Source organism: Saccostrea echinata, unplaced genomic scaffold, assembly GCF_033153115.1.
Source record: "Saccostrea echinata isolate AGI-Se365-2 ecotype Australia unplaced genomic scaffold, CSIRO_AGI_Sech_v1 ptg000001l, whole genome shotgun sequence".
Lineage (NCBI taxonomy): Eukaryota > Metazoa > Mollusca > Bivalvia > Ostreida > Ostreidae > Saccostrea > Saccostrea echinata.
Window position 1 is genome coordinate 29,348,408 of NW_026889750.1, and position 14,333 is coordinate 29,362,740.

Consider the following 14,333-nt stretch of genomic DNA (forward strand, 5'->3'; position numbering starts at 1 on the left):
CCCTGGGAAGGGCTCTATTAATTTGTATTCTACTGAGAGAAGTTATTTCACTTTTCCATTCACATTTGATAAATATTAAATGTATATGGGTGCACACTACCAGAACATTTGTTTGGTGCGAGACTTTGCCTTACCGTACTTGTAGATAACATTCATTGAGATGAGCTATGTAATCTTTGATTACCTATGTTTATTAATATGTTCAACTCAATACTTATTTTCTCTTTTTTAGTGCATGATCTGCAAGCATTTGGTGGACAAAAGGTAACAAAACTTCATACAGTATATTAAGGCCTAAGAAAAAAATATGGTTGTTTACAAAATTAATTTTATGTGTCAACCCAAGTATAAATTTTTTTGTTGTAAAATCAGAAAATTGCTTGTCTTTACATTTTTCTTCAAACCTAATGGTTTGAAGGTTGTAAGGTCACCTTTTAGTAGCCATTTTAGCGCTTGTCAGTATATGGTAAATAAAAAAGATTTTATGGCTATTAAAAATGGGCATCTTGTGGTCTTAAAAATATATTTCACAGTTATGCCTTTAAGCTTATGTGAAATAAAAATATTTAAAAAAAAAAAAAATCACAAATCTTACCACCAACCCTATATTTTTTTTATAGCATGTACATATAATAGTAAACAAATATATTTTTCTTAAGCCTAACCAGGATCAGCTTTACCTATATTAATTATCTTGCAATATTTAATTCACCTCATGTCCACAGTGTATTTTTATCAATTTAATTAAGTTAACTGACTACATGGTTGGTTGATTTACCCAGAGTGGGTGTATTGTTAGTTAAGGCTGAACACGATTTGTAAAAGGCAGATATCTATGTTTGTCTGCCATATTACTCTGCATTTTCTGTTAGCTGTACGGCCCCTATAGAAGCCGTTCACTTGGTCTCGATTCGGTTTAATCAGTTTTCACTGGTGTGGGCAGACGTACACATGTATTCTACGTAACTATTGTAAATCTCTCAGTGACAAAAGTGACTGTGTGCTTCTTCCACAGCAGAAGAAAAAATTACCAAAGAAACTTGCATCAGTTGCACAGGTCAATGCAGTGCAAACAAACATAAATACGTAAACTGCAATAAAATGTAAACAAAGGTAATGTGAGATAACCAACACTAACACATCCATTCCACGAAGGTATCCGTGACAAGAAAGAAAGCAGTCAGGTGTAACGAATGCTGAAATCGGAGATAGGAAAACTAATATGGCATATGCCTACTTACGAGTCGTGTTCAGCTTTAAACCATAGTCACCCGAGTTAATTAAGGGTAGCTGACTGTAATGTGGAGAAGCTTTAATTTATTCAGTTTTTTAAGTTATGAACCAGGATATTCAGATACTAGTACAGTTAAACTTCGTTATCTCGAAGTTGACGGGACCGTTGATGAACTTCGAGATATCCGGGGGTTCGACATATAGAGGGTTATAATTCTAATGAACTTCAAATATACTTAGTGCAGTGAACATGCACTTAATAGTAGAAATATGTAAAATTCCTTCCTGTTTGAAACTTTGTTTACGATTTCTTTAATATACAATCATGTATTTAGCATTAAAAAGATTTTTACATCCTCTTTATAATTCACAAAATAAAAACTTTTTATAATATGAACAGAAGTATAATCCTTCTACCAACCCGGCAAGTCAACTGCTAGCATCGTTTCCCATGTATACATAACCGGATATCATCTATGCATTGTAAATTTAAAACCGGTCGCTGTCAGAATAACGCAAACGAAATATATATATATATATATATATATATATATACTTTTTTTTTATTATTGGAAAAACATGTTCATACATGTATAATCAGTTAAAAGGAAATATTTTACCGTATTAAAATCAAATGAAAAGAAGAAACACGCACTTTTGTCTAACTACAGAACAACGCTGAATCATAAGGCACTATAGCACAACTCGAGTTTTCACTGCAACACACGCTTACATGATGGTGTGTACTGACGGTTGTAAATTCTGCGCACTCATATAGGAAAAATAAATACTTATTGCATTAAATTACAGAATTTTGTTTCACATTGATGTTTATAATTTTCGCTTTCATATGCATAAACTATGCAAGAGCGCATATTACACATAGCATTAAATAGTGATTATCAAGATAAAGTACCCCAGCCACAAAACAATTAACGTGTCATCCATGCGTATGCATAAGACTAATACACACAACCTTTGGCTTGCATAATTAAAATAAAAGTAAGCCATACATACACCTCCTATAATTATCGCGCTATTATCTATTGGTCACAGGAACACAGATAACCCGTGCGTGACAGACAGGTGGTTGTTATCAATAGAGCATTCAGTTTACCTAACAGACTTGATCATCAGAGCGGAAAATTATCCTGACTTCGAGATAACGCATGTGATTTTAATGAATGGATACACAATTTTACTTCGAGATAACCGGAGTATTCGACATTACCTTGTTCGACATAGAGGGGTTTATTTTAATCATTTATAAAGCAAATTTCGTCGGGACCGCGGCCTTACTTCGACATATCCGGGGTATTCGAGATATCCGTGTTCGAGATTTCGAAGTTTAGCTGTACATGTCAATTTATACACATGACATACTTGTTTTCTGTCCCTGTTTGCCCAAAAGATTATGATTATTAATGGCATGAGTAATAAATTTATTTAATTTTAGTTTAATTTGAGTCATGTGATTCGACACCTCTCTTTTGGACAAAATTATCCAGGCATAATAAATCCACTGGATCAGACCAGTCAAGCCTCGAGTGAAGGTATGCAGCTTATACATAATTTATTTTTCTCTTCAAAGAACATACATACATGTAATTACCTAGGCATGTTAAGTGCTTCATTTAATATGTATTAAAAGAAAAATTATTTTTAATTACCTTCATAATAATTTATTTACAAATATGGACAGTGCATAAAATAGTCAAATGATCATTTTACAAGATGTGGTATTTGTCCTTATGGCAAAAAATCACACAGTGGTTTGGTACATCACACATCATGTTTCTGCTGAACTATAGAACAATAATGGGTTCATTGTCAATCATTATTGTCAAAATTCTGTAAATCTTCTTAAGAAATTATATTATACTTTGAGAATGTGTGATGTCCAGTCAAATATATTGAAATATTTATCACATTTGGTCTGAATTTTTAACATCGGATTCCTGTTCCTACAGCCATAAATGTTCCGAAGGTTCCGCCAGACTGTAGCATTGATTTTCCTGTTAAGTGTAACAACTCCCTTCCCCTGACACCATATCTAAAAGAAATTTACATGTACAATAAAAAAAATTGTGAGTGTATATGGTGTTCATGATCTGGCTACAGGCAACTTTGTTATAGTTTGTGTCCATGTTTTTGAATCCTTATTATCTAGTACATTTTTATTGAATCTGATATATTCTAAAAGTCTTCCATATAAAAAAGGCATTTTTTGAACCAAAGTCTTTTTCAAAGAAGTAGGGATAATTAAATCCCTTTTTATGGCCTTAGCAAATAGAGATATGATTTCAAACAGTTTACATTAGATGATCTGTGCATATTAATTACAACTGTGAAAAAATTGTAGCCATGTTACATTTGAATACGTTATTACAATGTATACTGAAATTAGAATTGAAGAAGTACTACCTTAAAGCAGTAAATCCCCCAAATATTGCCCCAGCAGACATTCCCACAGTGAAACCCATTAAGAATCCCATCTTCATTTTCTGGAAACAGCTAGGACCACCATGTCCGGATGCTGAGGGTGGGGAGTAGGGCATAGCAGTGGCGGTTTATCTGAATATTAAGCACATAATGATTAAACATTTAATTTGTAACTTGAACAAGTTATACTTCTTTATTCTTTAATTTTGAACTTCAAGATATTCAAAATTTTGCATTGTGATGGAGGAATATGTCGTTTTTATATGAGTCTGGGTCCTGTTTTACAAAAGAACTTATGACTAAGACCAAAAACTTTAGGTGATTGTGAAATCTTGCAAAATCATTGATTTCTGTTATAAACAGGTCCAGTACAATCGGTACATTTACCTACATAGCTAGAATTACCTACGTAGCTTTATTGAGCTACATCAGCTATTTCAATGCAACTTTTCACAATTTTGCATTTTATTTAAAAAAGACAAAAAATTGCAAGTAAAAGACTACTAATGTTTATACTAGGGATTTTTTAAAAAGCAATCCAAAGCAGAGATAGTTTAAACATTGCTGCATTTGAACACTTTTAAGCAAAACATGTAATTCCATTGTTTGGGTAACTGTTTCCTACCTTGTGTTCGGTGAGGCTTAGATGAGTATGATTACTTCACATTGTGGTGAATATACAAGTAATTATCAATCAATTATCATGTTAACCAGAACTGGTCTTCTTTGTTATTTTATTTAAGAATTAAGTAATTGTTTGATCACAAAGTAACTGTTGTATATAGCCCCAAAACTTTCAGAACTTTGATTGCAATTGCACAGAAAAAGATACATCTTCAATAGATGGAACATTCTATCATTAAAATGATATTGTCCTACAGACCCGGTTTAACGATAGAATCCGTTCCGTGTATTTGCAATGTAGCAAAATAAACACGGGCTATAGCTCGAACTCTGTGCATTTTCTATGAATCCTAATGTCAACAAGGCATGTAAATTTGAAGTGAGGAAAAATGTTGAGAAAAATAGAATTTTCGTATTTATATGGATTATTTTTTAGGTTAAAAGGCATATACAATCTCGAAAAGGTTTGTTATGATTAATTTGGTAGTTATTTCTAGTGCAACTCGCTTTGTATTCTTCAAAATCATTTCGGAGTGGATCCGCTCCAATTTGCTACATTGCAAGTATATGGGACATATTCTAACTGTGGTGAGGGCTTGTCCCGAGACACAGTTAGATTATTCTAACTACATCTTCAGGAGTAATTTTTTCATGAATTGTTTTCAGATTAGTTAAAAGTTGAAAATGATCACTGCATCAATGTGTGATTTTCTGCACATCCTGAGAAAAATGCTAAATTAAGAAATAAGTTGATTTAGTAGCTACATAAAGCTACTTCAGGTAGGTAAATAAAGCTATGTAGGTAATTCAAGCTACGTAGCTAAACCTAGAGTTATTGCACCAGACCTGATAAATTGTTAAGAAAAATATCTTCCTCAATTCTTTTTAAAAAGACAGTAAACCATTTACATGTTAATATAAAATAGAAAGTTATTTTCAAAATTACATTTTGGTCCTTGTCGCAAGTTTCTTTTGTAAAACGGGGCCCTGAGATTTTCTGATGTCACCAATTCAATGTCAGACTCCGAGAGTAATACTGATATTGTAGTACCAAAAAGATTGACCACTGCTAACAATGATTTAATGAAAAATACACTGCAATTTAAAATTACGCTAAGTAATCAGAAGCTCAATTTACCTTATCTGGTGTAAAAAGGATGTGATAAACAATGTCAGTTCAGTTAATCAGTGTACATGTGCCACCATACTAGTTCCGGTGTATATTACTTCCGGTGGAAACAATTTACAACATATAAAATAACGAGAAGACCCTTAATTCTAGTAAGGGAATACGTTAACAAGTCCATTACACTAATTTATATTTAGTTTTTTGCATCTGAGCATTAATAAATAAATCATCGACTTTCCTATGTCATATGTAGTAGTTTAACGCCGAGATTTTGTCATGGCCAAGTGGTCTAGGGGTATGATTCTCGCTTCGGGTGCGAGAGGTCCCGGGTTCAAATCCCGGCTTGGCCCAAAGTACATTTTTTTTTCTTTTTTTTTTTTTTCCATCCACAGTGGATAAGATATGCATACCAACGATCTTAATTTTTTTTTTTAAAACATTTCTTATTACTAGCCTCTATTTTGAGGTATTTTTTACCTAGCAACTGATCATACCATACAGCCAAAGAGAAAAATGTAATAAGGAATAGACTAAATATGAATTTTGACAAAATGTTATAAAGAGCAGAGACTGTCTTTGTGGCATGTAATATTTAGAAAAATATATACAATGTATAATATAACACTTCTATTAAAATTAGATGTTAGATCCGCTCGCATACTCACTACACTAACTAGTATGCGAGCGGATCTAACATCTAATTTTAATTAGATTGGTGTATGCATGTCCAGTGGCAGATCCAGGAATCTTGAAAAGGGGGGGGGCAGTTTGGGGTAGGGGTAGGGGCCCACGGGCACACCAAAAAAAAAAATCCACCAGTGATGTCTGTACAAGCTCATTTCATAAGTTCACGTAACTTCTCAATTTTGTGTTTACAGAGCAAACAATGTTCCAGTACTATGTTAAAGTTGTGCCAACAACATATGTTGATGTAAAAGGGAGGGTAAGTTTTTGTTTGTTTGTTTTGTGTATGTGATATTTAATACATGTAATTCAATTTAGACAACAACAACAAAAATAACTGTTTATTAGGTTACCCTGCTTTATATGTTCTAGTGTCTTCATATGAATTTCAAATACAGTGGGTTAGCTACCATATATTCTTGTATGCCAAAGCAGTCACATTCTTTTTTTTTAAATGTTAAATATTAAATTGATAAAGAAATACAAAAAATTCTTTGATGAAAGAATGTATTTCAATATATTGTTTTTATTATTCAAAAATAATTTTTTTTGGTATTAATTTAAGTTAAAAGACCCAGTCTAACACTCAGATATTTTCTTTTTTTTTTTTTATGGAGTTTCTGGGGGGATTCTCAAGGGAGGGAGGATATTTGTGGCCCCAGATGCCCTGCAGTAAGAAAGCATCCACATTATTTTTGCCTTGTTATGCCACTGAAATAAACCTTTTTATATACAGGCATTGTATACGAATCAATATTCAGTTACAAAACATTCCAAAAATGTTGGAAATGGATTGGGAGATTCAGGATTGCCAGGAGTGTTTTTTATTTATGAATTGTCACCAATGATGGTTAAATACACTGAGAAACAGAGGTAAGGGGAAAAATAAAAATAAACTAGATATTCAGTTTTACATCATTAAAATGCCCCCTCCCCTCTCAAATACACAGTGTATGATATAATCTGTTCTTTTCAGATCATTCATGCATTTTTTAACTGGAGTGTGTGCCATTGTTGGGGGGATTTTCACAGGTAAGTACTAAATATTTTAATTGCTGAATAGGAATTTTACTTTTTCTCAAACCCCCAACCCACCCCACTAATTACCATCAAACTGTCCCGCATAATGAAATTGTTTTTATTACACCCTAGAATCTTTGGAATTAATGGGTTATTTTGTCAAGGCAGAAACAAATTAAAAGCAATGATTTAGTTTTTTACCAGGGTTTGGGAGTATCTCTTGGGGTGAACAGTTTAAGTATTTTTGAAGCAAAATTAATATATTAGTCAGTAATCAAAATTAAAGTTGTCCAATTCCTTCAGGTTTTATTTTCAACAGATTAATAAGTGTAATATGTGTATAAGGCAAGTTTATACAAATTTAGAAAAATGTCAATTTATAGGAGCACATATTAAAAGAAAGTATTCACTAGCACATTTTGAATGTTAATTCAAACTACACTGGACCATACTGACATTTTTTGCACAAATTCATGCCTTATTTTCAATAATGGATAATTTCAATAGTTACTGTTCCTGGCTTATAATGATGTTGAAATTTCTACAGTTGAGTCAGCTACTTCAATTTCAGATACACATTCTTATGAAAATCCACCTTACAATTACATTGGTTAATGTAATGTAGTATAGAAATGGTAAAAATCAAACTTTTATTTTTCATATTACAGTTGCTGGTCTAATAGATTCCATGATTTATCACTCATCCAGAGCTTTACAAAAAAAGATAGAACTTGGAAAAGCAACTTGATGAAAGGACTATTTTAATTTTGTTTTTTTTTTTTAAATAATACATAACTGCTGAATGTTGAAAGATGGAGGTTACATGTGTGTGATATGTGTTTTGTATTGAATTTTGACACAATAGAAAACCTTGTCATCTAAAAAAGTATGCCATTTAATTAATAAATTAAAACCATATGTCATCCCATAAAACAGTTGTGAATGTGATAATTTTACATAAGACTCTCACAAATCAGAAAGAGATTTGATTTTTTGTTGATGCTACAGTTTCCTGTAATAGTACATAAATGACATTGATAACTCTGATACTCAACAGTGTACCTGTATGAGCGGCCATGTGTCTAGGACGACTTGCAAAATTGTCATCATGTTAAAGAATTTCTGAGGTGTTGGTGTAAGCATTGTTATTTTCTGCAAATTACAGATACTCGTCAAGTGATAGCACAGAAGATTAACCTGCATAATTCATATATATACAAACGTATATATTTTTTTTTTGGGGGGGGGGGATCAGAAGTAGAAAAACAATACATTCCAGATCATTATAGTCATTCTCACAACTGAAGAAAGTTGGAATTTACACAGAAAAAAAATTGACTTATGTTTACCTTTTTTTTTTTTTTTTTTTTACATTTATTTAATGTATGCTCAACATTTGTTTGAAATATGTTTTAAACATATAAAGCTGAACTGTTCATTTCAGAAACCAGTGTTTAACACATGAATGTGTTCATATACATTGCTCATGAATATTTTATGGTATATAAACCTTTCTTTTAAATTGTTGAAATGTTGCTTGATTTTTTAAGGTAAACATATGTTGAACATGCACTTCATTTATACATGTACCTGTGTAGGTAAGGCATTTTGTAGGCCTGTAGGAAGTCATTTCAGTTGTTCAATGTGGGAGGGGGGGGGGGGGCAGCAAGCAAACAAGAAAAAAACCTAATCATAATAATTTTTTTCAGAGAAGTCATCAGATATATTTACTGAGGGAGCACATCCATAAAGTAGCTTTTTTACTATAGTATACTGTATATCAGCAAAGTATTTCTTTTTTTTTTTTTGGCACGGGGGGGGGGGGGGGGGGGGACACATCCTCTCACACCTACCCTACCACCAGTTCCTGCAGCCATGTTTTGAAAAAGTTGTCCTTAGATGTTAAATGAGGCAACATATTATATTTTGATACCAGTATGATTGTAAATCTGACAGTGTTCTGAATTTTTATAAATAAATGTTTTTGGAGTTCTCCAATAAAATTCTCTAACTGTAGTTTTCTACATATATCTGTTAAAGTATAAAAAGTGCTATGAATATTATTTTGCATTCATTTTATGAAGAAAGATATCTGGATTATGTCTCTGTTCATTTAAACTTTTTACCTGGCATGAACTATATTTAGTTTTATAAAAGACAATTCATTGAATTTAATTGTTTCACTGGGACTTGATTTGGTCATTTATAAGAATTATTTAGCTTGATGTGTTTATTTGTGTTTGTTCACACACCGACTGTATTGCATTTGGGGGGGGGGGGAGGTGTTGTAAGGGGCATATTTTGAAGGGGATTATTAATGGTATGTTGCTGGGTGTTGTTATTATTTTAACAAATTTCTACATATACTTTAATTCATTGATTTAGTACAAAAATAACAAACAACTTGGTGCAATTTGCCTATTGCTTGGTTACGCAAGTTCCATGAATGCACTCAATTTTATCAGAACATAAAAGTTATTTACCTTATTTTATTTGACGATGTGTTAACACTTTGAATTTGCAGAAAAAGACGCTTGGCCAAAGTTGATGCTAGGCCATTTTTTAATGCAGAAAATGTGCAGAAATAAAGATGAATTGTTACTTAATTGTGTTAATTTCGTATTCAGTAAAAAAAAAAAAAATGTGTTAATTTCGTATTCAGTAAAACAAAGGGATCCTGATTTATTCAGCATTCATATAGCATATTGTTCACTGTCGGTATGTTACAGTAGAGTATTTGCAGGCGATAGAAAAAAAAATCAAATCAAAATCAAAAAAAAAAATCTAGGGAGAGGGAGAGAATTATTCGGTGAAAAAGCTAATGCTATCCAGCAAATATTTGTTCTTTTAAATTATTTTTGTGTTATAATGTTTCAATTGAAATTTTATAATTGTGGCCCCACCCTACCCAGGGGTCATGATTTGAAGAAACTTGAATCTTCAATATATTAATGTACACTACCTGACGATGCTTCCCTATCAATATGACTAATCATCGCTGTGCTGTTCTTGAAAAGAAGATTTTTAAAGAACATTACCTGTTTCCATATAAATAGTCTTGCTGTTCTTGAAAAAGATTTTTTAAAGATTTTTCTTATATATTCCTGGGGAAAACTTTAATCACATAATGTGGCCCCACCTTACCTCCAGGGGTCAAGGTTTTAACAAATTTGATTCTACATTACCTGAGGATGCTTCCATATAAATAAGGCTGATCATGGCTTTCCTAAAGATTTTCTCTGTATATTCCTTAGTAAAACTTTCACCGACGATAGTGGCCCCACCCGACCCTCAGTGCTCATGAATTGAACAAATATGAATCTAAACTACCTGAAATGCTTCCATATAAATATATTATATATATAATATATATATTTATATATGTATTACTAATCATGGCTTTGCTGTTCTTGAGAAGATTTTTAAAGATTTTCCCTATATATTCCAATGTTAAACTTTGATCACCTATTGTGACCCCACTCTAACTCCCCTTCCCCCGGGGCATGTTTTTTTTTTAATCAAACTTGAATCTATACTATCTGAGGATACTTCCATATAAATATGACTTATCATGGCTTTGCTGTTCTTGAGAAGAAATTTTTTTTATGTGTATTCACGTACTGTGGCTCCATCCTACCCCCTGGGGTCATGATTTGAAAAAAAATGAATCTACATTACCTGAGGATGTTTCTATATACAAGTACGAATAATCATGGCTTTCCTGTTCTTGAAAAGATCTTTTTGAGAAGAATTTTTTTTATGTGTATTCCTATGTGAAATTTTGATCACCTATTGTGGCTCCATCCTACCCCCTGGTGTCATGATTTGAAAAAAAAAAATGAATCTACACTACCTGAGGATGTTTCTATATATATGTACGAATAATCATGGCTTTCCTGTTCTTGAAAAGATCTTAAACGATTTTCCCTGTACCCTATTTCAAACTTTGATCGCTTATTGTGTTCCCACCCTACCCCAGGGGATATGTTTTGAAGAAATTTGAATCTGCACTACTTGAAAATGTTAGACATTTAAATATGTCTAATTATAGCTTATCTGTTCTTGAGGTGAAGATTTTTAAAGATTTTTCCTATGCATTCCAGTGTTAAACTTCTTTGATCACCTATTGTGGCCTCAGCAAACATATTAAACATATTAAAACCATATTCAAGAAAAGTCAAAATAAAAAAGTAAAAGAAATGTAAGAAAGCAAAACCAACACAACAGTGTTGTATGTTTGTGTTGAATGATGTGAGCAATGTCAGCAAATCGACCTGGCAAAAAGTAAACGAGCTCGCTCGCCAATGTTTACTGGAGTTTTTTTTTTTTTTTTTTTTTTTTTTTTCTTCAAAGTAATGTAAAAGATGAAGATAACAAATTATAGTTAACGATCAATCTCATAAATCAAGTAAACAAAATGAATCGTAAACAGGACAAAAACACGGACCTCTGGAAACACCAGAGGTGGGATCAGGTGCCTATAGGAGGAGTAAGCTGTCGACGGGTCACACCCGCCGTGAGCCCTATGTATTGATTGAGTACTACGGAGTAGTCCGTAGTCAAATTTAGTATAAAAACTAAGATCTACAATGTAATAAATGGTTTGAAACATAGACAAAATGCGACCCAACGATAGGTTGTAATTACATTCAGTGTCGTTATTACGACCGTAAAATTTGCGAAAAGCTTACTTTAAACAGGGTTGTTGAAATCCTTGTAACATCAACTTATTTGTCAGTGGCTTGTCTTGGGGTAAAAATAGATTGTATTCAGAGCATGCCCTTGCGTATGGAACGAGTTTTTAGAATTCAGAATTGTAAACAAAACAACAATGCAAGTGTGTCTATGCCTCTTTAATTGATAAATCATACACAAAACAATATAATTGCTGTTTTTTTTAGTCAATACGATGGTATAGCAACCCTCAAGTACAATATTCACTTCAACCTTTGAACCTGGTAATTATTGTACTCCTCGGGTAGTAAATTTTTTTATGTTCTTTTTTCGCAGTACAGTTAAGGCAACATTTTCTATAAAAAGGCACCAAAAACGAGACACTTAAAGTTCAACCGTCTTATTTTTTAGCATGAAACTCTATCTGAAATATCTAAATGGCTTTATGAAGAGTTTGTCCATCGCTTTTCACATCGGTATTTTTTGTCATCATGTGACCCTCTAAAGTCACGTGAGCTCCGATTTTAGGTCAAAATATGAAATGTCAAATTTAACCAAAAAGTGCAAGGGCAAGGCAAACAATATTTGAACTGCACAAGGTTTCATTGTGTCCCTTGGTATCTATCCTATCGAAAAACTGATGCTCATTCAGTCAGATTTCTGAGATATTTAAGTTATCCATTGAAAACAAACACCAGTATTCAAAAGTAGGGTATTTTTCATCATTTAATCGGAAATTTTAAATTGCCTAATGAATTACAAAGAAATGAGCATCACTTTTTAAAAACTATACAGTAAAATAAAGTATTTAAAATAAAAACCTACCTCTTGGGTTGTCGCCTTGCCCTTGCACTTTTTGCTTAAAATTTGAAATCTTAACACATTCATTCTAAATATAGTTTTCAAACGCATCACTGACCCAACATGGGAGATAACTCTGTGGTACTTAGCAGAGTTTGTGTACCTCGCAAATTTCAAACAAATACCTACGGACTGCGCTGGGCTTTATTTCACTAAATCAAAACGGTATGCATAAAAAAATCTTTGACTTTACTTTGTTTTGTATATCTTCGTTCTTTTATACGCTACACAAGACGTATTTGACACCTACCGCATTTCCTCCGTTCGCCTAAAATTTGCCGCAACATCCATCATGCAAATAAATTGGAAAATGCCCATGGTTAAAAATATTGAAAGATTCAGTCATTTGTAATAAAAATAAAAAATAGACAGCCCCTATCAATGATTAAACATTTATTCTTCCTCAGTAGACACACAGAAAAAATATCTCCAACAGAACTTAGTATTTTTTTTTTTTTTTTCATATGTGATTATTTTAGTTATCAAACCTTCAACTGTTTATGGATTCTAGACTACGTTAAAAGTTTTAAGAACAGAAGGAAGGGATTGGGGTGCTTACTCCTGTATTTAATAACCTGTTTTCCTTTCTACAGATCTAACCCCCCCCCCCCCCCTCACCAGTTTGCCTCTGGCTCCTTTGATACCATATACTTACTGGCATGTTAAAAATAAATTATTAAACAGTGTTTACATCAGGTTTTACTTAATTGGGTATTGTAGCACAAATCATATCAGCGTAGGGGGGAGGGGGGCCTTAGTCTCATGTTTTTGAGTAATTATCAATCAATGCGCAAACAAGATAATCATAGTAAAAACTTTGTAATACAGAAACAGATACTCTGTTAAAGAACAAGTGAACACAATATACATGCTGAAATTTAGATCTTGTTGTACCCCAAAACACAGACAGGCGCATACCAGAATGGAAGTGAAATGTACGCAGAGAACGGCTGGGGTCCGCTTTGAGACCCCCAGTGGGTCCAGATGAGGGCCCAGGGGCGAAGTCCCTGGAAGCTCATGGTTTTTACCAAATATTTCATTCAAAATCATGCCATTTCGATTTTCTTTAGAAAATACAAGACATAGTAATATTGTTTTTAACACAAAGTTAAATACTTCCGTGCAAATTTATTGTACATGTAGAGGCTGAATATTTTTTTAAAAGATATATTGGTATCATCTTTCGGCAGCAAATATAATTAATAATTTCAATTTTTAATAAAAATAATATTTCAAATCATATTCTAGTGGATCACAGCATTCAACGGTTGATATTTCCTCAAAGATCTTAAAATAAATTATCAATGTGTTGTAGAAGAATTACAAATTAATGAATGTTTTATTTGGTTTGGCAATGATTTAATAAAACATTACACTTTTTTTTTTTTTTATAAAGACATAGTAATATAGAATTTGAATTTGAATCGAAACAGTATGAGATAAAATAATTTGAAACAGAAATATTTGCTGGATGGTATTGATATTTTTTCTCTTCTCACAAATCTCTCCCTCCCCCCCCCCCCCCATTTTTTTAAATTTGTAAACGATGTGTACGCACCTGCGTATTTGCGTATAAGCAGCTACGCGCCTGTCAGAATACATGCAAGTAAAGATACTCAAATCTTAACAGCCTTCAAACTTTCACACCATTGTACTGTTAAAAATT

At 32.7% G+C, this 14,333-nt stretch overlaps 1 protein-coding gene and 1 non-coding gene across 2 annotated transcripts in view; both read left to right on the forward strand.

Annotated features, from left to right (window-relative positions):
* Nucleotides 1–8,762, forward strand: part of LOC133188947 (endoplasmic reticulum-Golgi intermediate compartment protein 3-like) — a 31,673-nt gene extending 22,911 nt beyond the window's left edge. The window contains exons 7-12 of the mRNA XM_061324423.1: nt 233–264; nt 2,690–2,786; nt 6,307–6,371; nt 6,849–6,985; nt 7,089–7,144; nt 7,801–8,762. Of these exons, the coding sequence (XP_061180407.1) occupies nt 233–264; nt 2,690–2,786; nt 6,307–6,371; nt 6,849–6,985; nt 7,089–7,144; nt 7,801–7,880 (467 nt within the window). The 3' untranslated portion in view covers nt 7,881–8,762. The remainder of the gene's footprint in view (nt 1–232; nt 265–2,689; nt 2,787–6,306; nt 6,372–6,848; nt 6,986–7,088; nt 7,145–7,800) is intronic.
* On the forward strand, nt 5,707–5,778 carry Trnap-cgg (transfer RNA proline (anticodon CGG)). Its single transcript has one exon. It is a non-coding gene; the product is annotated as a tRNA-Pro (tRNA).
* Nucleotides 8,763–14,333: the final 5,571 nt, after the last annotated feature.